Source organism: Mobula hypostoma, chromosome 17, assembly GCF_963921235.1.
Source record: "Mobula hypostoma chromosome 17, sMobHyp1.1, whole genome shotgun sequence".
Classification (NCBI taxonomy): domain Eukaryota; kingdom Metazoa; phylum Chordata; class Chondrichthyes; order Myliobatiformes; family Myliobatidae; genus Mobula; species Mobula hypostoma.
The window spans coordinates 62,315,574-62,336,081 of record NC_086113.1 but is presented as its reverse complement, the minus strand read 5'-3'; the positions used below and the strand labels follow the sequence as shown (position 1 = coordinate 62,336,081).

At 42.1% G+C, this 20,508-nt stretch overlaps 2 protein-coding genes across 10 annotated transcripts in view; one reads left to right on the top strand and one right to left on the bottom strand.

Annotated features, from left to right (window-relative positions):
* The window catches only part of ripk1l (receptor (TNFRSF)-interacting serine-threonine kinase 1, like), a 109,460-nt gene extending 93,668 nt beyond the window's left edge, over positions 1–15,792 (bottom strand). For 2 of the 4 annotated variants that reach the window (XM_063070004.1, XM_063070008.1), the window contains exon 1: positions 12,362–15,792. Coding sequence is in view for 1 of the 4 variants with exons in the window: in XM_063070003.1 (XP_062926073.1) it covers positions 14,645–14,678 (34 nt within the window). In the remaining 3 variants the exon portion in view is untranslated. The remainder of the gene's footprint in view (positions 1–12,361) is intronic. The other 2 variants (XM_063070006.1, XM_063070003.1) reach the window with 1 other exon arrangement.
* The window catches only part of LOC134358075 (dnaJ homolog subfamily C member 13), a 173,909-nt gene continuing 160,700 nt past the window's right edge, over positions 7,300–20,508 (top strand). For 4 of the 6 annotated variants that reach the window (XM_063070000.1, XM_063069999.1, XM_063069996.1 and 1 more), the window contains exon 1: positions 15,872–15,984. The gene's annotated coding sequence lies outside the window, so the exon portion shown is untranslated. Of the gene's footprint in view, positions 7,316–15,871; positions 15,985–16,035; positions 16,173–20,508 lie in introns of those variants that run through there. The other 2 variants (XM_063069998.1, XM_063069997.1) reach the window with 2 other exon arrangements.

Below are 20,508 nucleotides of genomic sequence, written 5' to 3'. Positions count from 1 at the left end.
GGCAGAGCATGATCACACCCTCTGGCAGGACTGGTGGGGGCCAGGGATGGGCGGGGATGTTGAGAAATTCTGCCACCGTTGTATCATTTGTGCCCAGCATAACCCTGGTCAGGGCAGAAAGCTACAGCTGGCAAATCAGCCTCAGCCAAGGGGACCCTGGGAAAACATCCAGATAGATTTCACAGGGCCCCTGCCAAAAAGTAGGGGAAAAAGCTACTCTCTAGTAATTATGGATCACTTCACCCAGTGGGGAGAGGCTTTCCCAACATGGGACTGCACCACTGCATGGGTCCTACTTCACGAAATCCTCCCAAGGTGGGGAACCCCACTTCAGGTGGATTCAGATCAGGGAGCACATTTCACGGGGAAAGTGATGAAGGAAATGTGCCGACTGCTGGGGTTTCGACAACGGTTCCACGTACCCTACCACCCCCAGAGTTCAGGGATGGTAGAAAGGATTAACCGAACAATCAAGAATGCTTTAGTCAAAGCTATAGCCGAGACAGGAAAGACATGGGTTGATGTATTATCAGGAATCCTGATGAGATTGCGTGCAACCTGAACTGCACGTTGGGTCTCAGCCCCTACGAATTATTGATGGGGCGAACAATGCGACTCCCTTATGGGGTAATTATGGGTTGCGGGGAGCCTGGGGCTTACAGGGATAGAATGACCTTTGTAACCAACTTATAAAGTATTAAAGGACTGAGCGGAACAACAGCAGCGAATCGCTGATTAGAAAGAGCTAGAGGGAAAGGGGATAGTCCTTCCACAGCCCGGCGACCAAATTATGGTGAGGGTGCTGCCAGAAAGGCCAGGGTTTGCCCCCAGGTGGATAGGACCACAGACGGTACTCTTAACGAATGATACGTGTGTCTGTGTACAGACTTGGCGAGGCAGCCAGTGGAAACATTGGACTCAGGTTAAAGCATACAACTCACCTTCTTGTTGCTCCCACAGACAGAGCGGGGAACCAAGTGTACCCAGTAACCATGTAATTACAGAGAACCTAAGAGAGGAACACCAGCTGGCCATGCCAGACCTGACCACAGCTGATGAAAACATACCCGGAGAAAACGCAAGGGCAGAAAACGCCGAGTGTGTGGCAGGAGACACTGAGAACATGTTGGAAAACCATGAATAGCCTGCTAAAGTGTGATGATGATGGTACTCTGTAAAGAAGGCTGGTTGCTGAAGGTAGATGATTAATTTTATAGCATAGTATAGAAATTTATTGGGAGATAGACGGGGAAGGATTTTTGAGTTAAAACAGAGATGGCAAGTTCCACCACTTCGATGGCATTTCAGACTGCACATGGCATCTGAAAGCAGTCACCCCGAGTCTGAGGAGCTGGGCCCTTTCAGCAGTTGGGCCAGTGATTGGCCAGACAGTTGGGAAGGGGGTGCCACTGGGGAGAGGTCCTTGCAGACATTTACGTAGAGGCCACCCCAACCCCTTCCTGGACATCGATGAGAGAGCCTGTGGGTGCTCCTGGAAGGAGAGTTTCAGTGACCAGAGGATAAAGGGCTGAAGACAAAGGAATGTGATTAAGATGCAGTCAGCCTGCAGGCACACGAAAGGAGTTGCATTTCTAAAGACTTGGAACAGCCTCTCTGCTAACATTTGCTAGGTAGTGATTAGGTAATGCTAGGATAGATAGAAGTACATAAGATTGGTGGGGGGGGGGTGAATTTCGAGACGGCATTTTTTGGCTGCCCTATTTGAGCAGATCCTCCGAGGTTGGCCTTTCCTGATACAAATTTAATTTTGTCCATGAGGGCCAAGAGGAGGAACTGTTAAGGTGATTTTTTGGGTAGATGATTTGTTTACACTTAAATGACTTTGGCCACCAGACTTCTATTTGACAAAGTATTGTGGATTGAGTCCACCACAATGGGCTTCCTAAAAGGTGTGAATACCAGATGCTTCTGGTGCCGTAGTTTGACCTAATGCTGTAGTTTGGAAGACAGTATTATCTATACATCATAAATATTAATTGTCTTCTATGTTAGCACGTAAAATGCCAAGTAAATTCTAAAGACTATGGATACCAACCCAGACATGTTGGTGTCGGAAGGAAAGGATGGTATGATAGAAAACATAGAAAATAGGTGCAGGAGTAGGCCATTCGGCCCTTCGAGCCTGCGCCACCACTTATTATGATCATGGCTGATCATCCAACTCAGAATCCTGCACCAGCCTGCCCTCCATACCCTCTGATCCCCCTAGCCACAAGGGTCATATCTAACTCCCTCTTAAATATAGCCAATGAACTGGCCTCAACTGTTTCCTGTGGCAGAGAGTTCCACAGATTCACCACTCTCTGTGTGAATTAGTTTTTCCTAATCTCAGTCCTAAAAGGCTTTGCCTTTATCCTCAAACCTTGACCCCTCGTTTTGGACTTCCCCAACATCGGGAACAATCTTCCTGCATCTAGCCTGTCCAATCCCTTCAGGATTTTATACGTTTCAATCAGATCCCCCCTCAGTCTTCTAAATTCCAATGAGTACAAGCCCAGTTCATTCAGCCTTTCTTCATATGAAAGTCCTGCCATCCCAGGAATCAATCTGGTGAACCTTCTTTGTACTCCCTCTATGGCAAGGATGTCTTTCCTCAGATTAGGGGACCAAAACTGCACACAATACTCCAGGTGTGGTCTCACCAAGGCCTTGTACAACTGCAATAGTACCTCCCTGCTCCTGTACTCGAATCTTCTTGCTATAAATGCCAGCATACCATTCGCCTTTTTCACTGCCTGCTGTACCTGCATGCCCACTTTCAATGACTGGTGTATAATGATACCCAGGTCTCGGTGCGCCTCCCCTTTTCCTAATCGGCCACCATTCAGATAATAATCTGTTTTCCTATTTTTGCCACCAAAGTGGATAACTTCACATTTATCCACATTAAATTGCATCTGCCATGAATTTGCCCACTCACCCAACCTATCCAAGTCACCCTGCATCCTCTTAGCATCCTCCTCACAGCTAACACTGCCGCCTAGCTTCCTGTCATCCGCAAACTTGGAGATGCTGCATTTAATTCCCTCATCCAAGTATATTGTAAACAACTGGGGTCCCAGCACTGAGCCTTGAGGTACCCCACTAGTCACTGCCTACCATTCTGAAAGGGTCCTGTTTATTCCCACTCTTTGCTTCCTGTCTGCCAACCAACTCTCTATCCACATCAATACCATACCCCCAATACCATGTGCTTTAAGTTTGCACACTAATCTCCTGTGTGGGACCTTGTCAATAGCCTTTTGAAAATCCAAATATTCCACATCCACTGGTTCTCCCCTATCCACTCTACTAGTTACATCCTCAAAAAATTTTATGAGATTCGTCAGACATGATTTTCCTTTCACAAATCCATGCTGACTTTGTCCGATGATTTCACCACTTTCCAAATGTGCTGTTATCACATCTTTGATAACTGACTCCAGCAGTTTCCCCACCACTGACCTTAGGCTAACCGGTCTATAATTCCCCGGTTTCTCTCCCTCCTTTTTTAAAAAGTGGGGTTACATTAGCCACCCTCCAATCCTCAGGAACTAGTCCAGAATCTAACGAGTTTTGAAAAATTATCACTAATGCATCCACTATTTCTTGGGCTACTTCCTTAAGCACTCTGGGATGCAGACCACCTGGCCCTGGGGATTTATCTGCCTTTAATCCCTTCAATTTACCTAACACCACTTCCCTACTAACATGTATTTTGCTCAGTTCCACCATCTCACTGGACCCTCTGTCCCCTACTATTTCTGGAAGATTATTTATGTCCTCCTTAGTGAAGACAGAACCAAAGTAGTTATTCAATTGGTCTGCCATGTCCTTGCTCCCCATAATCAATTCACCTGTTTCTGTCTGCAGGGGACCTACATTTGTCTTTACCAGTCTTTTCCTTTTTACATATCTATAAAAGCTTTTACAGTCAGTTTTTATGTTCCCTGCCAGTTTTCTCTCATAATCTTTTTTCCCCTTCCTAATTAAGCCCTTTGTCCTCCTCTGCTGAACTCTGAATTTCTCCCAGTCCTCAGGTGAGCCACTTTTTCTGGCTAATTTGTATGCTTCTTCTTTGGAATTGATACTATCCCTAATTTCCCTTGTCAGCCACGGGTGCACTACCTTCCTTGATTTATTCTTTTGCCAAACTGGGATGAACAATTGTTGTAGTTCATCCATGCGATCTTTAAATGCTTGCCATTGCATATCCACCGTCAATCCTTTAAGTGTCATTTGCCAGTCTATCTTAGCTAATTCACGTCTCATACCTTCAAAGTTACCCCTCTTTAAGTTCAGAACCTTTGTTTCTGAATTAACTATGTCACTCTCCATCTTAATGAAGAATTCCACCATATTATGGTCACTCTTACCCAAGGGGCCTCTCACGACAAGATTGCTAATTAACCCTTCCTCATTGCTTAAAACCCAGTCTACAATAGCCTGCTCTCTGGTTGGTTCCTTGACATGTTGGTTCAAAAAACCATCCCGCATACATTCCAAGAAATCTTCTTCCTCAGCACCTTTACCAATTTGGTTCACCCAAGCTACATGTAGATTGAAGTCACCCATTATAACTGCTGTTCCTTTATTGCACACATTTCTAATTTCCTGTTTAATACCATCCCCGACCTCACTACTACTGTTAGGTGGCCTGTACACAACTCCCACCAGCGTTTTCTGCCCCTTAGTGTTATGCAGCTCTACTCATATCGATTCCACATCTTCCCGGCCTATGTCCTTCCTTTCTATTGCGTTAATCTCCTCTTTAACCAGCAACGCCACCCCACCTCCTTTTCTTTCATGTCTATCCCTCTTGAATATTGAATATCTCTGAACGTTGAGCTCCCATCCTTGGTCACCCTGGAGCCATGTCTCTGTGATCCCAACTATATCATAATCATTAATAACAATCTGCACTTTCAATTCATTTTGTATGTAGCTTCAAAAGGAGGCATTGTCTATAACTTTTTAAGTAGCGATTGCCTTTGTGTTTAGCATATAAATATCGAGCCCACATTGAGCTAGCAGACCTTTCTGTACCTTGTGTGTTGAATAAAGAAGCTGCTTTGTATCTACCAGTCACTCTGTCTCTCCAGTAATTTCATCCATGCTCCAACAGTGGCTGAAGAGATTGTGGAGGCATTAGTAGAATCTTTCAAGAATCCTGGAATGGTTCAGGAAGACCGGAACATTGCAAATATCACTCCACTCCTCAAGAACGGAGAAAGGCAGAAGAAAGGAAACTATAGACCCGTTAGTTTGACCTCAGTGGTTGGGAAGATATTGGAGTCAATTATTAAGGGTGAGATGTTAGGGTACTTGGAGGCACATGATAAAATAGGCTGTAGTCAACATTGTTTCCTCAAGGGAAAATCTTGCCTGACAAATCTGTTGGAATTCTTTGAAGAAATAACAAGCAGGATAGACCAAGGTGAATCAGTTGATGTTGTGTACTTGGATTTTCAAAAGGCTTTTCACAAGGTGCCACACATGAGGCTGCTTACCAAGTTACAGGAAATATTCTCGCATGGATAAAGCAGCAGCTGATTGGCAGGAAGCACAGAGTGGGAATAAAGGGAGCCTTTTCTGTTTGGCTGCTGGTGACTAGTAGTATTTCACAGGGGTCCAGGTTGGGACCAATTCTTTTTTAAGTGATATAGTATGGCTTTGTAAAGTCTGTAGATATATGAAGGCAGATGGAGGGGCAAGTAGTATTGAGGAGTAGATAGGCTACAGAAGGACTTAGACAGATTAGGAGAATGGGCAAACAAATGGCAGATGAATACAGTGTCGGAAGTGTATGCTCATGCATTTTGGTGAAAGAAAGGGTTGACTATTTTCTAAATGGAGAGAAAATACAAAAAAAATGTAGGAGCAAAGGGGAGTCCTTGTGCAGGATTCCCTAAAGGCAAATTTGCAGGTTGAGTCTGGTGGGGAAGACAAATGCAATGTTAGCATTCATTTCAAAAGGAATAGAATATAAATGCAAGGATGTAATGTTGAAACTTTATACAGCATTGGTGAGCCCTCACTTGGAGTATTGTGAGCAGTTTTGGGCCCTTGTTTTAGAAAGGATGTGCTGAAACTGGAAAGGGTTCAAAGGAGGTTCACAAAAATTATTCCAAGATTGAATGGCTTATCATATGGTAGGTTTCAGAGATGTCTCTGAGCCTGTATTCCCTAGAATTCAGAAGAATGAGGGGTGTCCTCTCTGAAACCTACCAAATGGTGAAAGGCCTTGAAAGAATGGATGCAGAGAGGATGTTTTCTATGGTGGGAGAGTCTAAGACCAAAGGACACAGCCTCAGAATAGAAGGGTGTACTTTTAGAACAGAGATGGGGAGGAATTTCTTTAGCCAGAAAGTGGTAAGTCTGTGGAATTCTTTGCTTCAGGCAGCCTTTTTAATGCAGACGTTGATAGATTGTTGATTGGTTAGGACTTGAAGGGATATGGGCAGAAGACAGGAGATTGGGACTGAAAGGAAGATTGGATCAGCCAAAATGAAATAGCAGAGCAGACTCGGAGGGCCAAAATGGCCTAATTCTGCTCCTATATCTTATGGTCTTAAAAAAGAAACCTTCGCACAATCTTAAAGTTTCTTCCCTCAAGCAGTTAGTATGTTGAACTGTTCTAATTAGCCCCTCCCACCCCCACCCCCATCTATTACCTCAGACACTGCACTGTAAAGACTTTAAACCACTTTTTATAATACTGTTTACATTGTGGTATTTATTTCCTTTTGCACATTTATTCCATGTCTGTACTTAAACTTTATGTAATTATTATTGCTGAATGTTGTTGCTTTTGTTGCATATCATACCAACACACCATAGCAAATTTCTAATACATGTAAATGTCTATGGTAAATAAGTATGATCTTTGATCCCAGAACGGAAAGCATTCTGACTGGTTGCATCACTACCTGGTAGTAATGTCCATGAACATTACTTCATGTTTGCACTACTTTTTATTTTAAAATATTTTTTATTGTAACTTATACTATTTTATGCCTTGCACTGTGCAGCTGGCACAAAACAACAAATTTTACAACACGTATCAATGATAATCTAGGGCTTGGAGTATTCACTACCTGAAATAACATGTATCACTTGACAATATCAGCATGTTTATAGCCATTCCGTTGCTGAAAAAGCATTAATTACTCTTAAGGGCAAGTGAACAAAGAAAATATGTAGTCTCTGCTGAAGCTCAATTGTGAAACATCAAGATTAGTTTCAGTTTCATTTCCAGTTAAGTGAAAAACAAACAACTCTTCTGGTAAGAGTATGCAACGAGGAACACTAACAGGTAACACTTCAGTAAATTTCTCCAATTTTCACTTAAAAGATATTACTAAAGATGTTTGAAATGATCATTCCTGTTCTAGATTACACCTTTCTGTGTAAATACATCTCCATATTTCCCCTCCCATTGACAATTGATTTAAGTGTGTAACTTTTGGTAACTCCTCCTATCAGAGGATTTCAGATTTTAGTTGATTGTTTTCTTTGGAATTCAGCAAACTTTATTTAAATTTAAGTTCTAATGATCCCTTGTGTTACTGTGATGAGGCTGCCTCTACAGCTTTCCACAGTAAATGCAATTTACATTTTAAAATGGTACTTGATCTGAAGTGTCAATTGAGTTTCATTGGAGGTCTAAATCTGAAAATTCAATTCTACATTCTGATGGTGCTCTGGAATAAAGTCTGTTGAAGTACATAGTTAACCTCACTCGGCATTTTCTAACATATGCATCCTTGTTAGTGACTTTACTGCCCCGTATACTTAATGAAAAATAAAATCTATCAGCCCCTTTCTGTACTACTTTAACATGTTATTCCTCAGAAGTACCAACAGATAACATTCCCATACTTTTCCTCCTAAATGACTTAATAAGGACTTTGAAGATGACAATTATTTCATGCATAACAGCACCCCTCCCCACGAATGTCTTAGTCCTGCCAATCTACCATTAGAAATAATTTGTCCCTTCCCAGATCATCTGATAATTTCTTCCACTTAGACTGTCTCATCTGAACTTCTTTAAAATCGTCATCTAATGACTCTAGGATATACACATCAAGATATTCTTCCCCAAATAATTTTAAATACCTTCTGTCAGATCTCCCCATATCTTGATCTGAGAAGAATCATCCCAGCTTTCCTGGTCTACTGCATATTAAAGTCCTTCATTTCTAGGATTTATTTTCCACGTACCCTCTGAAACTTTTACAACTTTCCTAATATGTAGTACCTGTAATTGGACACAGTATAATAGATGTGGCCAAACCAAGGTTTTATGAAATTCATCATAACTTGTTTGTTCTTGTACTCTGGTTTTATTTTAAAAACCCTGGATCCTATGTGTTATTTTAACTACTCTGTCAATCTGTCTTGCCACTTTCAATAAACTGTGTGCACACACACTCTTTTCTTCTGATTTTAGACTATAAGAACAGAAGATAGAGGAGCAGAATTAGGCCATCTGGCCCTTCAAGTCTGCTCTGCCATTCCATCATGGCTGATTTATTATCCTAATCTTCTGCCTTCTCCCTGTAACTTTTGATGCCCTTACTAATCATAAACCTATCAAACTCCACTTTAATTATACACAATAACCTGGCCTCCGCAGCTGCCAGTAGCAATTAATTCCACAGATTCACCACCCTTTGGCTGAGGGACTTCCTCCTCATCTCTGTTCTAAAGGGACGTACTTGAATTCTAAGGCTGTGCCTCTTGGTCCTACACTCTTCACTCTATCTAGGCCTTTCAATATTAAATAGGTTTCAATCATTCTTCTAATCTCTAGCAAGTACAGACTCAGAGCCATCAAATATTCATCATATTCACAGGATCATTCTCATGAACCTCCTCTGGAGCTTCTCCAGCACATTCTTAGATAAGAGGCCCAAAACTGCTCACAAATTCATCTTTGTTGTGGTGCATGTGGATTACCCAGCTAGAACAGATCTATACAGGCAACTCCCATGGGATTAACATAGAAGGACTGCACTCATTGCCATGTAGTTTTACTTAGTCTTTGTGAGGATTTTTGATCTTAAATACTTCCTTTTGCTGTACAAAACAAGCGATGCATTTTAATTGACATTACCACAGTTTGCCACACTACAGAGTATAATTTTAAATCACTCTCCCAACCTCCCCTTTCAAACAACGATTCATTGGAAGCAGAAAGCAGTGATCTGGTGAAAAACATTGCAAACACAAGACCATTCAGTTAGGAACAGGAAAGGCCGCTTTAGCCTGCTTTGCCATTTAATAAGATCATAACCTGATCGTAACCTCAACTCTGCACTCCTGTTCTACAGTGACCTTTCAGCCACTTGTTCATCAAATATCCATCGAGCTTTGTCTTAAGAATATTCAAACAATAGGAAACAGGCAGGATTATCAATTCCTCGTGAAACTACCTCGTGCACAGCCCAGGAATTCTGCTTTTTTCTCCCCATTGGTTTATTCTGCCCAATGATCCATCAAGGAGCCTGTAGTATACAGGATAATAACCATAAAGTGTAAAATCTTTCTGTAGTGTTAAATCATTAATTAGGAGAATGTTTCTAGTGATGAAAGGTCAAACATCTGCTTTAACACAAGACAAAGAGAACCCCCAAAAAGCTGCTGGATAAATATTAATGTGTTTGATTAAATACTTGAAGTATGGGCAACAGTTACTGGACTATTTAAAAATCAGTATTAGTTCGGACTGATGAAGGGAAGACAAATATTATGAAACCAATTAAAGAGACAGAAGTGATTCCTCAGCTAGAAGGATAAGATGTTAACATGACAAAGCCAATATGGACATAGTGTCACTTAGCATAGCAGAATATTAATTGTACTTGATGGGGAAACTGCTAATACAACTGTGCATCTATCACCAGCCTCAATACACAGTTAACCTAATGTGCACCCAACCATCCTCTGTAGTGATGCAGAACTGATCTGCAAAAAAAACTGACAATGAGATTTATAAAGGGCTGTTTGATTGCTGTGCATCTGGATGATACAATCGCCATGTGAGCTGAACCAGAGAGCTCAATGGTACCAAAGCTGGAAAGCCTTACGAAGAATATGTAACAAATATTTCACCTTATGTTACACAATCAGGAATTCTAATAATGTTATTAAGTGCAGTATGTGAAAACCATTGAATTTTATTACTCTATTAATTGTACTAATAGAATACTGTCAGTGAAGAGAGTGTTTTATTCCCTGCTCCTGTCAAGCTAGAGAGCCTTTCATCCCTTCCATGTTTTTATATAAAGTAACTTCATAAGATTTGACCCAGCATCTAGTATCGTCTGCCTTCAGTGCTTAGCATCAAACATAGGCTACATGTTGCAATAAGCTCTAGAGCTAGTTCAACTTACTTGGGCCCTTAGCCCCCAATGGGGTGGAGCTAAACCATCGATGACATCCCGTCTCCATGGTTGGAGTTCATCAACACTTCTGCAATCCACTGCACTGCATCTACTGCACAAGGGGTTGGTCTATACAGCTTCACCAGAGCCCTTTCGGCAGGCTTTCCCCATTTCCACCTTTCAGGGCTGGATTGTAGGGTTGGACTTTGAGATCCAAAGCTAGTTTAAAGCCCATTTCAATTTCTAATTTCTGGGTCCCAAAATGAACACCTCATACTTGTCTGGATTAAGCTCCAGCCGCCACTTCTCCACCCAACTATCTAGATTATCTATTTCCTGCTCTCTCCTTTGACAACCTTCCTCAACTGCAGGCTGGTGGCAGATATCCATGTGTTGCTCAATTCACCATGATATGGCACACACAGATAATCAAAGATCCCTCCCAGACCAGACTTTTCACTATTACAATTTACCTGATCAGGAAATAGCTAATGCAACAAGGAATAAGACTCATGGAAAATGAAGAACAAATTCTTTCAGAATAATCTCACAAATAATTGTACTGGTCTGAGTCCCCACACTGAAAGCCAGCTGTGCTAAGCAGATTCAGAACAGGACTACATGCAGCCACATTCATGGTCGGACTCCCTCAGATTAAAAGTTTAAAGTAAATTTATTAATAAAATACATATGTATCACCATATACCACCCTGAGACTTATTTTCTTGCGAGCACAAACAGTAAATTGAAGAAACACAATGAAAGAGCACACCCAACATTACAGGCAAATGTGCGAAAGACAACACACTGTGCAAAGGCAAAAACAAATAAACAAAAAAGTAACAAATTTTGAGGACATGAGATGAGGAGTTCTTGAAAGTGAGTACATTGGTTATAGAAACAGTTCAGTGATGGGGGCGAATGAAGTAGAGTGAAATTATTCCTTCTGGTTCAAGGGCCGAATGATTAAGGGGCAATAACTGTTCCTGAATCTGGTGTGTGAGTCCTGATGATAGCAGTGAAAAGAAAGCATGACCTGGGTGGTGGGGGTCCTTGATGATGGATGCTGCTTTCCTCTGACAACATACGATATGTTCAATGGTGGGGAGGGTTTTATCCATGATGGACTGGGCCATATCCATTACTTTCACAGGATTTTCCATTCAAGGTATTCATGTTCCCATACCAGGCAGTGATGCAACCAGCCAATATACCCCCCACAACACATCTTTAAAAGTTTGTCAGTTTCAAATGACCTGACGAATCTAAGAAAGTAGAGGTACTGCTACACTTTCTGCGTAATGGCATTCACATGCTAGACCCAGGAGAGGCTCTCTCAAATGACAACACTGAGGAATTTAAATTGCTGACTCTCTCCACCTCTGATCACCCAATCTCATGGACCTCTGGTTTCTTTCTCCTGAAGTCAATAATCAGCTCCTTGGTATGGCTGACATTGTGTGAGAGGTTGTTGTGGCACCACTCAGCCAGATCTACAATCTCCCTCCTCTATGCTGATTCATCACTAGCTTTGATTTGGCCAATGGTAGTGGTGTCGTCAGCAAACTTAAATATGGCATTTGGAGCTGTGCTTAGCCTCACAGTAATAAGTATAAAACAAACAGAGCAGGGGGCTAAGCACACAGCCTTGTGGTGCACAAGTGCTGGTGGAGATTGTGGAGGGGATGATTTTGCCAATCTGAACTGACTGTGGTCTGCAAGTGAGGAAGAGGATCCAATTGTATGAGGAAGTATTGAAGCCAAGGTCTTAAAACTTTTTGTTTAATTTTGAGGGGGTGATAATATTGAATGCCAAGCTGTAGTTAGTAAAGAGCATTGTGATGTATGCATCTTTTCCATCCAGATGTTCCAGGGTTGAGTGAAGAGCCAACTAAATGGCATCTGCTGTGGACCTATTGTCACAGTAGGCAAATTTGAGCAGATCCGAGTTGATATGTTTCATCACCAACCTCTCAAAATATTTCATCACTGTGGATGTAAGTGTTACTGGGTGACAGTCATTGATGCAGGTTACCACGTTCTTCTTAGGCACCAGTATAATTGAAGCAGATGGATATTTCAGACTGCTGAGGCAAAAGGTTAAAGACGGTGAATACTTCAGGCCGTTGATCAGCACAGGTCTTTAGTACTTAGCCAGGTACCTCATCTGGGCCGGGTGCTTTCCACAGGTTCACCCTCCTGAAGGTTGCTCAGAAACTGAAATCATAGGGTCATTGGGGGCTGTAGGGGTTCTTGAAGGTTCCTCCATGTTTTTGATGGTCAAAGCGAGCATGGCAGGCATTGAGGAAAGCTTTGTTGTCTCCTATGTCATGTCACTTGGTTTCACTTTGTAAGAGCTAATAGCATTCAAACCCTACAACAGCTGTCGAGCATCACCCATTAAGTTTAGCCTGGAATTGCCACTTCACCCGTGAGTTGGCTTTCTGGAGATCATACCTGGACCTCTTGCATCTTACTTGGTCAGCAGACCTGAATACCATTGATCTGGCCCTGAGCAGATGCGGATCTCATGGTTCATCCAGTGCTTCTGGTTGGGGAAAATTCTAAATGACTTTGTGGGGACACACTTATCTACAACTGTTTTTATAATGCATGACAACTGTGGTGTACTTGTTCATATCCTCTGACGAGTTCTTGAACACAGCTCAGCCTACTGACTTGGAGAAATCCCATGGCTGCTCCTGTGACCACACCTTTGTTGTATTTATCTCTGGAGCCTTTGCCTGTCTGCAGGTAGGGCAGCCAAGTGATCAGATTTCCAAAAATGCAGTCAGGGATGGAACAGTAAGCATTCCTATTCATTGTACTGCAATGGTTGAGTGTTTTGGGACCCGTGGTGCTGCAGGTTATATGTTGATAATAATTGGACACCGATTTCTTCAAACAAACCTACTTGAAGTTCCTGACTATGATTTGATTTGGAGTGTTAGGGCATATTCTGGAGTTATAGAATATAGCAAATATTAATTTCAACTGGTCTTCAGATCTGAATGTGGATCATAGATTGAGTTTAAAATGCAGCTCAGCACAATGGTCTTCCTGGATCTACATACTGAGGTCGATTACAAACCAGGAAACACCCACTGACCTGAGATATCGGCATGTGCATGAATGCAGCCCAGAGACAGTGATGATTAACCTTCATTTTGGGTGTCTGGAGTGTGTTTGAAAATCATACGTTATTCAAAATGAAGCATTGTAACTATAGAATTGTCCTGTGGTTACCTTTGATCTTTAGCATATAAAAACATCATTTAATATTGGGTCAGGGAGCCCCTGGCAAGTGTCTCCAGTATGATGCCTGCTTGTTTTGCCAAATAAAGACTTCTATATCCACCAACTTCAATGTCTCTCCGGTGACTTAATTCAGTCACAACAGGGATAGGCTGTTTGTTGTTTCTCATGGTAACATTCAATACTTCAAGTGCCCATTTAACGTCTTTTTTTTTGACTGTGTGGTTAAGAAGGCATATGGTGCATTGGCCTTCATCAACCAAGGGATTGAGTTCAAGAGCCAAGAGGTAATGTTATAGCTATATAGGACCCTGGTCAGACCCCACTTGGAGTACTGTGCTCAGTTCTGGTCACCTCACTACAGGAAGGATGTGGAAACTATAGAAAGGGTGCAGAGGAGATTTACAAAGATGTTGCCTGATTGGGGAGCATGCCTTATGAGGATAGGTTGAGTGAACTTGGCCTTTTCTCCTTGGAGCGACAGAGGTTGAGAGGTGACCTGATAGAGGTGTACAAGATGATGAGAGATATTGATCGTGTGGATAGTCAGAGGCTTTTTCCTGGGGCTGAAAGAGGGGCACAGTTTTAAGGCGCTTGGAATTAGGTACAGAAGAGATGTCAGGGGTAAGTTGTTGTTTGTTTGTTTTTTTTTATTACACAGAGTGGAGAGTGCGTGGAATGGGCTGCTGGCGACAGTGGTGGAGGTGGATATGACAGGATCTTTTAAGAGACATGGAGCTTAGAAAAATAGAGGGCTATGGGTAACCTTAAGTACATGTTCAGCACAGCATTGTAGGCTGAAGGGCCTGTATTGTGCTGTCGGTTTTCTATGTTTTTGATGACATATAAACCGTGGTCAGGATCACAGAGGAGAACTCTCTTGATATGTAGAGCAGTTGTCACTTAATCATTAGATGTTCCAGGTCAGGGAATAAGTGTGTGACAAAACCGCTGTGTCAGAGCACACAAAAAGTTTATCATGAGATACAGACTCCCACCTTCTGTTTTCTCTGAGTCAGCAGTCTGGCCCATCTTGTGTATCGACAAACCCTCAGGTCTTACTGATGTATCCGGTGTGTCCGGAGTGAGCTATGCTTTTCTGAGGGTGTCATGGAGGGGTAGCACCTCTGGTGGGGCCACATGTCGCATCTTTTTCAAGGCGGTCAGTCCACCTTTGGTCTCCACCTGGCACTCAGCTCTCACCTGCAGCTTCCCGTAGCTGTTTGCATGCGACAGCGGCCACGACAAGCTGGCTAAACCGGGTGAGGGTAGCCAACGTGGTGAGATAGGGAGTTGTCTATCCCAGCATGTGAAGACAGACTCCAGTGGATTGAACGGATGAGACCAATTGACAGTCCAACGGTCAAGAAGGCGGTCTCTGCAAGCGTCGTGGAACGTGTAGAGCACAAGACACAGAAGACATCCTGGTCATCCACTGCGCCTAGTCCCATCTCCAGCCGTCTCAACTCTGTCTTGCCACTGGATCCAGATGGGAATTGGGAAGAGAGAGTGAGGTTGACGCTGCGCAACTCTCCCTCACTTAAATCCAAATCACCTAGTCTCAATACCTTCAAATGGACATCGACGATGGACGAACGATGCCTTTCTGAAACACAAGAGCACAGTAATTTCTCATTCTCTTCCAATACAACAATCTTCCCCTTCAGTCCTTAGTCTTGTTCTCCAGCTAACAAGATGAAGTAGAGGAAGTTTCATTCCCCTGAGTGTCAGTCAAGTTCGGAATCCTCCTTTGCTCCCTGCCTTACGGCTATGGCGATATACCTTTGTCTGTTTAAATGTGCCGTCCTGCATGCTTTACAGTTAACTCCACCGAGTCATTCAGATTATTTCATTTTCATAAAGACCAGGTGCAATGAAATTCCTTTAGTTGCTGCGATAAGACACGGTATTGCATGTTGTTGAAGGGAACGCAATGGTCGGGCAGTGGCTCATTATGTTAGACGTATTCATGGTAGCAACTGCCGTCCGACTATTTGAGAAAACACGCCGGCTTCAGGAAGCAGGGGCGTCGTTACGATCTTTCTGGGGTGTCCCTCCCTTCGTAATTTAAAAAGAGAGGAAGCCACCCCGCAAAAAACCCTTAGTTTCGTTACCGATGATAATAACTGCTGATTGTCGCCTTAATATACCGCAACATCCGCGGGCCGGCTGGCTGCAATTTCCGGCCCTGTCAGGCGGCGGTCGCGTGACGACGAGGGCGCGTGCGCAGTGCGAGCTGTCAGAAAATGGCCGCTTCCTAGGCGAAGGGAGGAAGGAGCTTGGGGGTAGAGCCGTTGTCTGGGGCGGGAGCGAGAACCAGCTTCCTTCACCGCCTCAGGTAACCTGCCGCATCCGGAATTTGGGCTTCGCCTGGAGTCAGAAGGAAATGGTGTGGGCTGGACTAACTTCGGCTGGAGTCCCTGGGCTGGAGTTGGTGTTCAACCTGAGAGGAGTATGAGGGGCGGAGGCGGGTAACTGCAGGCTGGCGGGCGCCTCATCCTTTACTTCGTAGACAGCGACCGGAGGGTGGGTTACAGCCCTCAGTTTCTCTGCCTAGACCCGGTCGACAGCTTGCCCATCTCGCCTTCTTTACCTGTTGTTCGGCTCGGTTGGATATTGTGTTTTATTTTTCTCTGTGAATACTTGTTTGTTAAACTTAACATTGATTTTACAAGTAGGATATGTCAGTCGGCAGTATAGGACACAGAGGTCACGAATGTAGACAAAAAGAAGTGCTCGAAAGCCTTAGAAATTGTAATAGTGTAATTGACCGGCAAGTACAGGTTCAAGAGTGTAGTTCGAGGACTTGCACGATGCCACTGTTTCCACTAGTTAACTGAACTGATAGTTCAACTTAAGTGTTTGGTACTGAAATGTCAGAACAGTTTAGCTCTGCAGTGTAAGGGATTCTTTGTTAGAGGTTAGTTTTGTTATGAATACATGATCCATGAAATTGGAAAGCCTAGACTGGTTGTAATAACGAAATGTAATGTCTTTGATTCTTATACAGAAAGCAAGATTTCTCTGTATCCGTGATCCCACTTAGTTCCTACTTCTCTGAGCTTTATATTTTTCTCTTCTTTCTCACAATCACCCTGCTTTGTACTGTTTCCCAGAATTCAGTGATTTCATCTTCTGCCTTCAATTCATAATTAAGGAGCAAACAAGAGGAAGGTGACATATGGAGGAATTGGAAAAAGATATACTTCTATATTGACTTAAATATTTTTTCAAGTTATTGCTAAAGTATGAAATATAATAGGAAGTGTACTGTCACAAATAATCAGTGAGGGATGAATATGTGAAGATTTCAAAATAACGCCTTGGTGTTTATCATCTTTCAACTGGAGCTCATTCAGCTAAAAGTTTCTTGGGATGAGGTCCCACTATATTGGAGAAGACAATCCTCTGGGATTTGACAAACATGAAAAAAATCTGCAGATGCTGGAAATTCAGAGCAACATACAAAATGCTGAAGGAATTCAGCAGGTCAGGCAGCATTTATGGAAATGAATAAACAGTCGACATTTTGGGCTGAGACCCTTCTTAAGGATTCTAAAGGGTCTTGGTCCGAAACATCAACTGTTTATTCATTTCCATGGATGCTGCCTGACCTGTTGAATTCCTCCAGCATTTGTGTGTGTTGCCTTTCGGATTTGAAACTCTTTCTAGGGCTCATGCCACCTTAAGTGCTACACTTAACAGTTTGGGCATGAATAAAATAGAAAAAAATGTATTTCCAAGGTGTTAAAATAAATTTTCAAAAGCAGTAGTAGTCTGGGTGTAATGGGAATAGTGAAGTGGAAGGTTTTAGACTGAAGCAAGGCAATCAATTGGATGCAAAAATAACAAATGGAATTTAATTTGTAGAAATGTAAGAGGAGGTGCCTTTTGGAAGGAGAATAAAGTCAATGGAAGGACAGTGACCAGTGTGTAGGAACAAGGGAAAGTGTATGCCCACAAGTCCATTGTCAAAAGGTGCTGAATAGGAATAATTTTCCTTCCAGTTGAAGCAGAGCTTAAAGAACAGGGAGGATTTGCTGGAATTGTATATATCAGTAGAATAACGCTTGATTATTGTGTATAAACCTCATCATGTGCATAAACCTCATTAGAGGATGTTGCCAGGACTAAAAAGCATGTAGCTACGAGGAAGGATCGGTGAAACTAAAGTGGTTTAGTTTGGAAAGAGGAGTTGAAGGGAAGGACACTTGATACTGCTATTGATGAAGGGTGGGGATGGGAAATATGCATTTTAATTGCCTAATGTAGATATAAAGGTCAAGTAAGCTACTGGTTATTCTGGACACTTGAAAATAACAATGTCAAGTTTAATGGATCAATTTCATATGAAGAAGCTTTTGCTCACCTTAACAAGAAGTATTAACGCTTTCTGTCACATCATATTCTTTCATTGAAACATTTTACAAAGAAAATTTGTAGCTGATCTTTTGATCGCAAAGCAAGTATAGTCTGAATCAAACTTGATAATTTTTAGTTTACTTGGAAAATTGTGAATTAGTTTATTGGAACTTGTATGATGTGTAGTAATGCAGTTTTCCTTGTCTGTTCATCTGGGTATAAATTTTAACTGTCAATTCAATCAGCATCACCGGATGAGTGCAGATCATTGCTAATGTTTTGTTTAACATATCATTATACTGTATCAATGACAGAACACTCATTTGTACCTGCAGCCCAGTCCTATATCCACAACACTTTCCTTTAGATCCCTAATTGAGGCAGTCCTTTTGATGCATTCTTTTTCTATCTGCTAACCTTTCTTAAAACCTCCTTAAACAACAGGAATTCTGCAGATGCTGGAAATTCAAGCAACATACATCAAAGTTGCTGGTGAACGCAGCAGGCCAAGCAGCATCTATAGGAAGAGGCGCAGTCGACGTTTCAGGCCGAGACCCTTCGTCAGGACTAACTGAAGGAAGAGTGAGTAAGGGATTTGAAAGCTGGAGGGGCGGGGGAGATGCAAAATGATCTGTGATAGCGAGTTTGAGTCAAAGTGTGGTCGAAAAGTTGAAGAGCCGAAGAAATTACAGATGGGGAGCAGTGAGAGATGGTTTCACTGAACTCCCGTCGAAGAGAGGATCTAAACTTCTTTCTTCTCTTCGACGGGAGTTCAGTGAAACCATCTCTCACTGCTCCCCATCTGTAATTTCTTCGGCTCTTCAGCTTTTCGACCACACTTTGACTCAAACTCGCTATCACAGATCATTTTGCATCTCCCCCTCCCCCTCCAGCTTTCAAATCCCTTACTCACTCTTCCTTCAGTTAGTCCTGACGAAGGGTCTCGGCCTGAAACGTCGACTGCGCCTCTTCCTATAGATGCTGCTTGGCCTGCTGCGTTCACCAGCAACTTTGATGTATGTTGCTTAAAACCTCCTTAACCCATTTTTGTATTTATGCCAATAATTCTAATCTCTCATGAAATTTACCTCATGGCATTGTTCTTAAAACATTTGAATCTCGTGACATTTATTGAGTATTTGCACTGGTTTGTTTTTTTTTGAGATTTTATTGTGACTCTGCTGTTAAGATAGTCATGTACTTTTATTGCAACAGATCCTCTAGCCACTTTTGTTCATTCATGTCAGTGGGCCTAGAAATTTGTTTTCTTACATTATTTGCACTAATTAGTTGCCTTGGTCCATGTGAACACTTGATGAACTGTTACAAGTTCAACAAGAGTATGTCCCAAATGTGAGAAAAATCTACAGATGCTAGGAATCCAAGAACCACAAACAAAATGCTGGAGGAACTCAGCAGGTCAGGTAGCAGCATCTGTGGTAAAGAGCAAACAGTTGATATTTATTTATTTATTGATTGATTGATTGATTGCTGAGACCCTTTGTCAGGCCAGAAACATCGACTGTTTGCTCTTTTCCATAGGTACTGAGTTCCTCCAGCATTTGTGTGTGAACAAGTGTATGTTACCAGGTATAATTTCCTTGCAAAAGTATTTACCCAGTGATGTTACAAATATTAATTTTGGGCTTAGAAACTATTTGCGATTTAACTTTGTATATCACCTGTTTACATTTTCCCTTGCATGTTAGTGCTCATAACTTTTATTGAAGTCATTTTGCAATATTATAGAACATTACTTTGTGCAATTGATCTATGCTGTTAGACAATGCAATTCAGAAATGTCTATTTTATATGGATTATTATGACATACCCAACTTAATTCCTTCTCCACACTTGTACCACACTTATTAAGCTTATTACCACCTTTGCTTTTTAAATTGAGATTTATTGCTCATTTGTTCAACAGGCTGACCCATAACAGTATTCTCTTCCTGTTTCAGATTTAAGAATTTTGTAATAACAATGAACAAGTTTCTCTAAACCTTAGTTATGCAAGGAGTCCTTGTGTTGCAATTTTGAAAGAACATGGAACAGTACAGCTCAGTGCAGGCTCTTCAGCCCACGATGTTATGCCATCCTTTTAACCTACTCCAAGATCAATCTAACCTTTCGCTTTCCGTTTTTCTATCATCCGTGTGCCTTTCTAAGATTTTCTTAAATGCCTCTAATGTATCTCCCTTTATCACCACTCCTGTCAGGGTGCTCCACATACTTATCACTCTGTTTTTTAAATGAAAAAACTTACCCATTCTCCCGATACTCTCCTCCAAACACCTCCCTCTTATTAGCCATTTCCGCCCTGGGATAAAGTGTCTGGCTGCCGACTTGATCTATGCCTTTTATCATCTTGTACACCTCTATCAAGTCACTTCTCAACCTCTTTTGCTTTCAAGAAAAAAGCCCTAGCTTGCTCAGCCTTTCTTCAATGGACATGCTCTCTAGTCCAGGCAGCATTCATTTAAATGTCCCTTGCATCCTC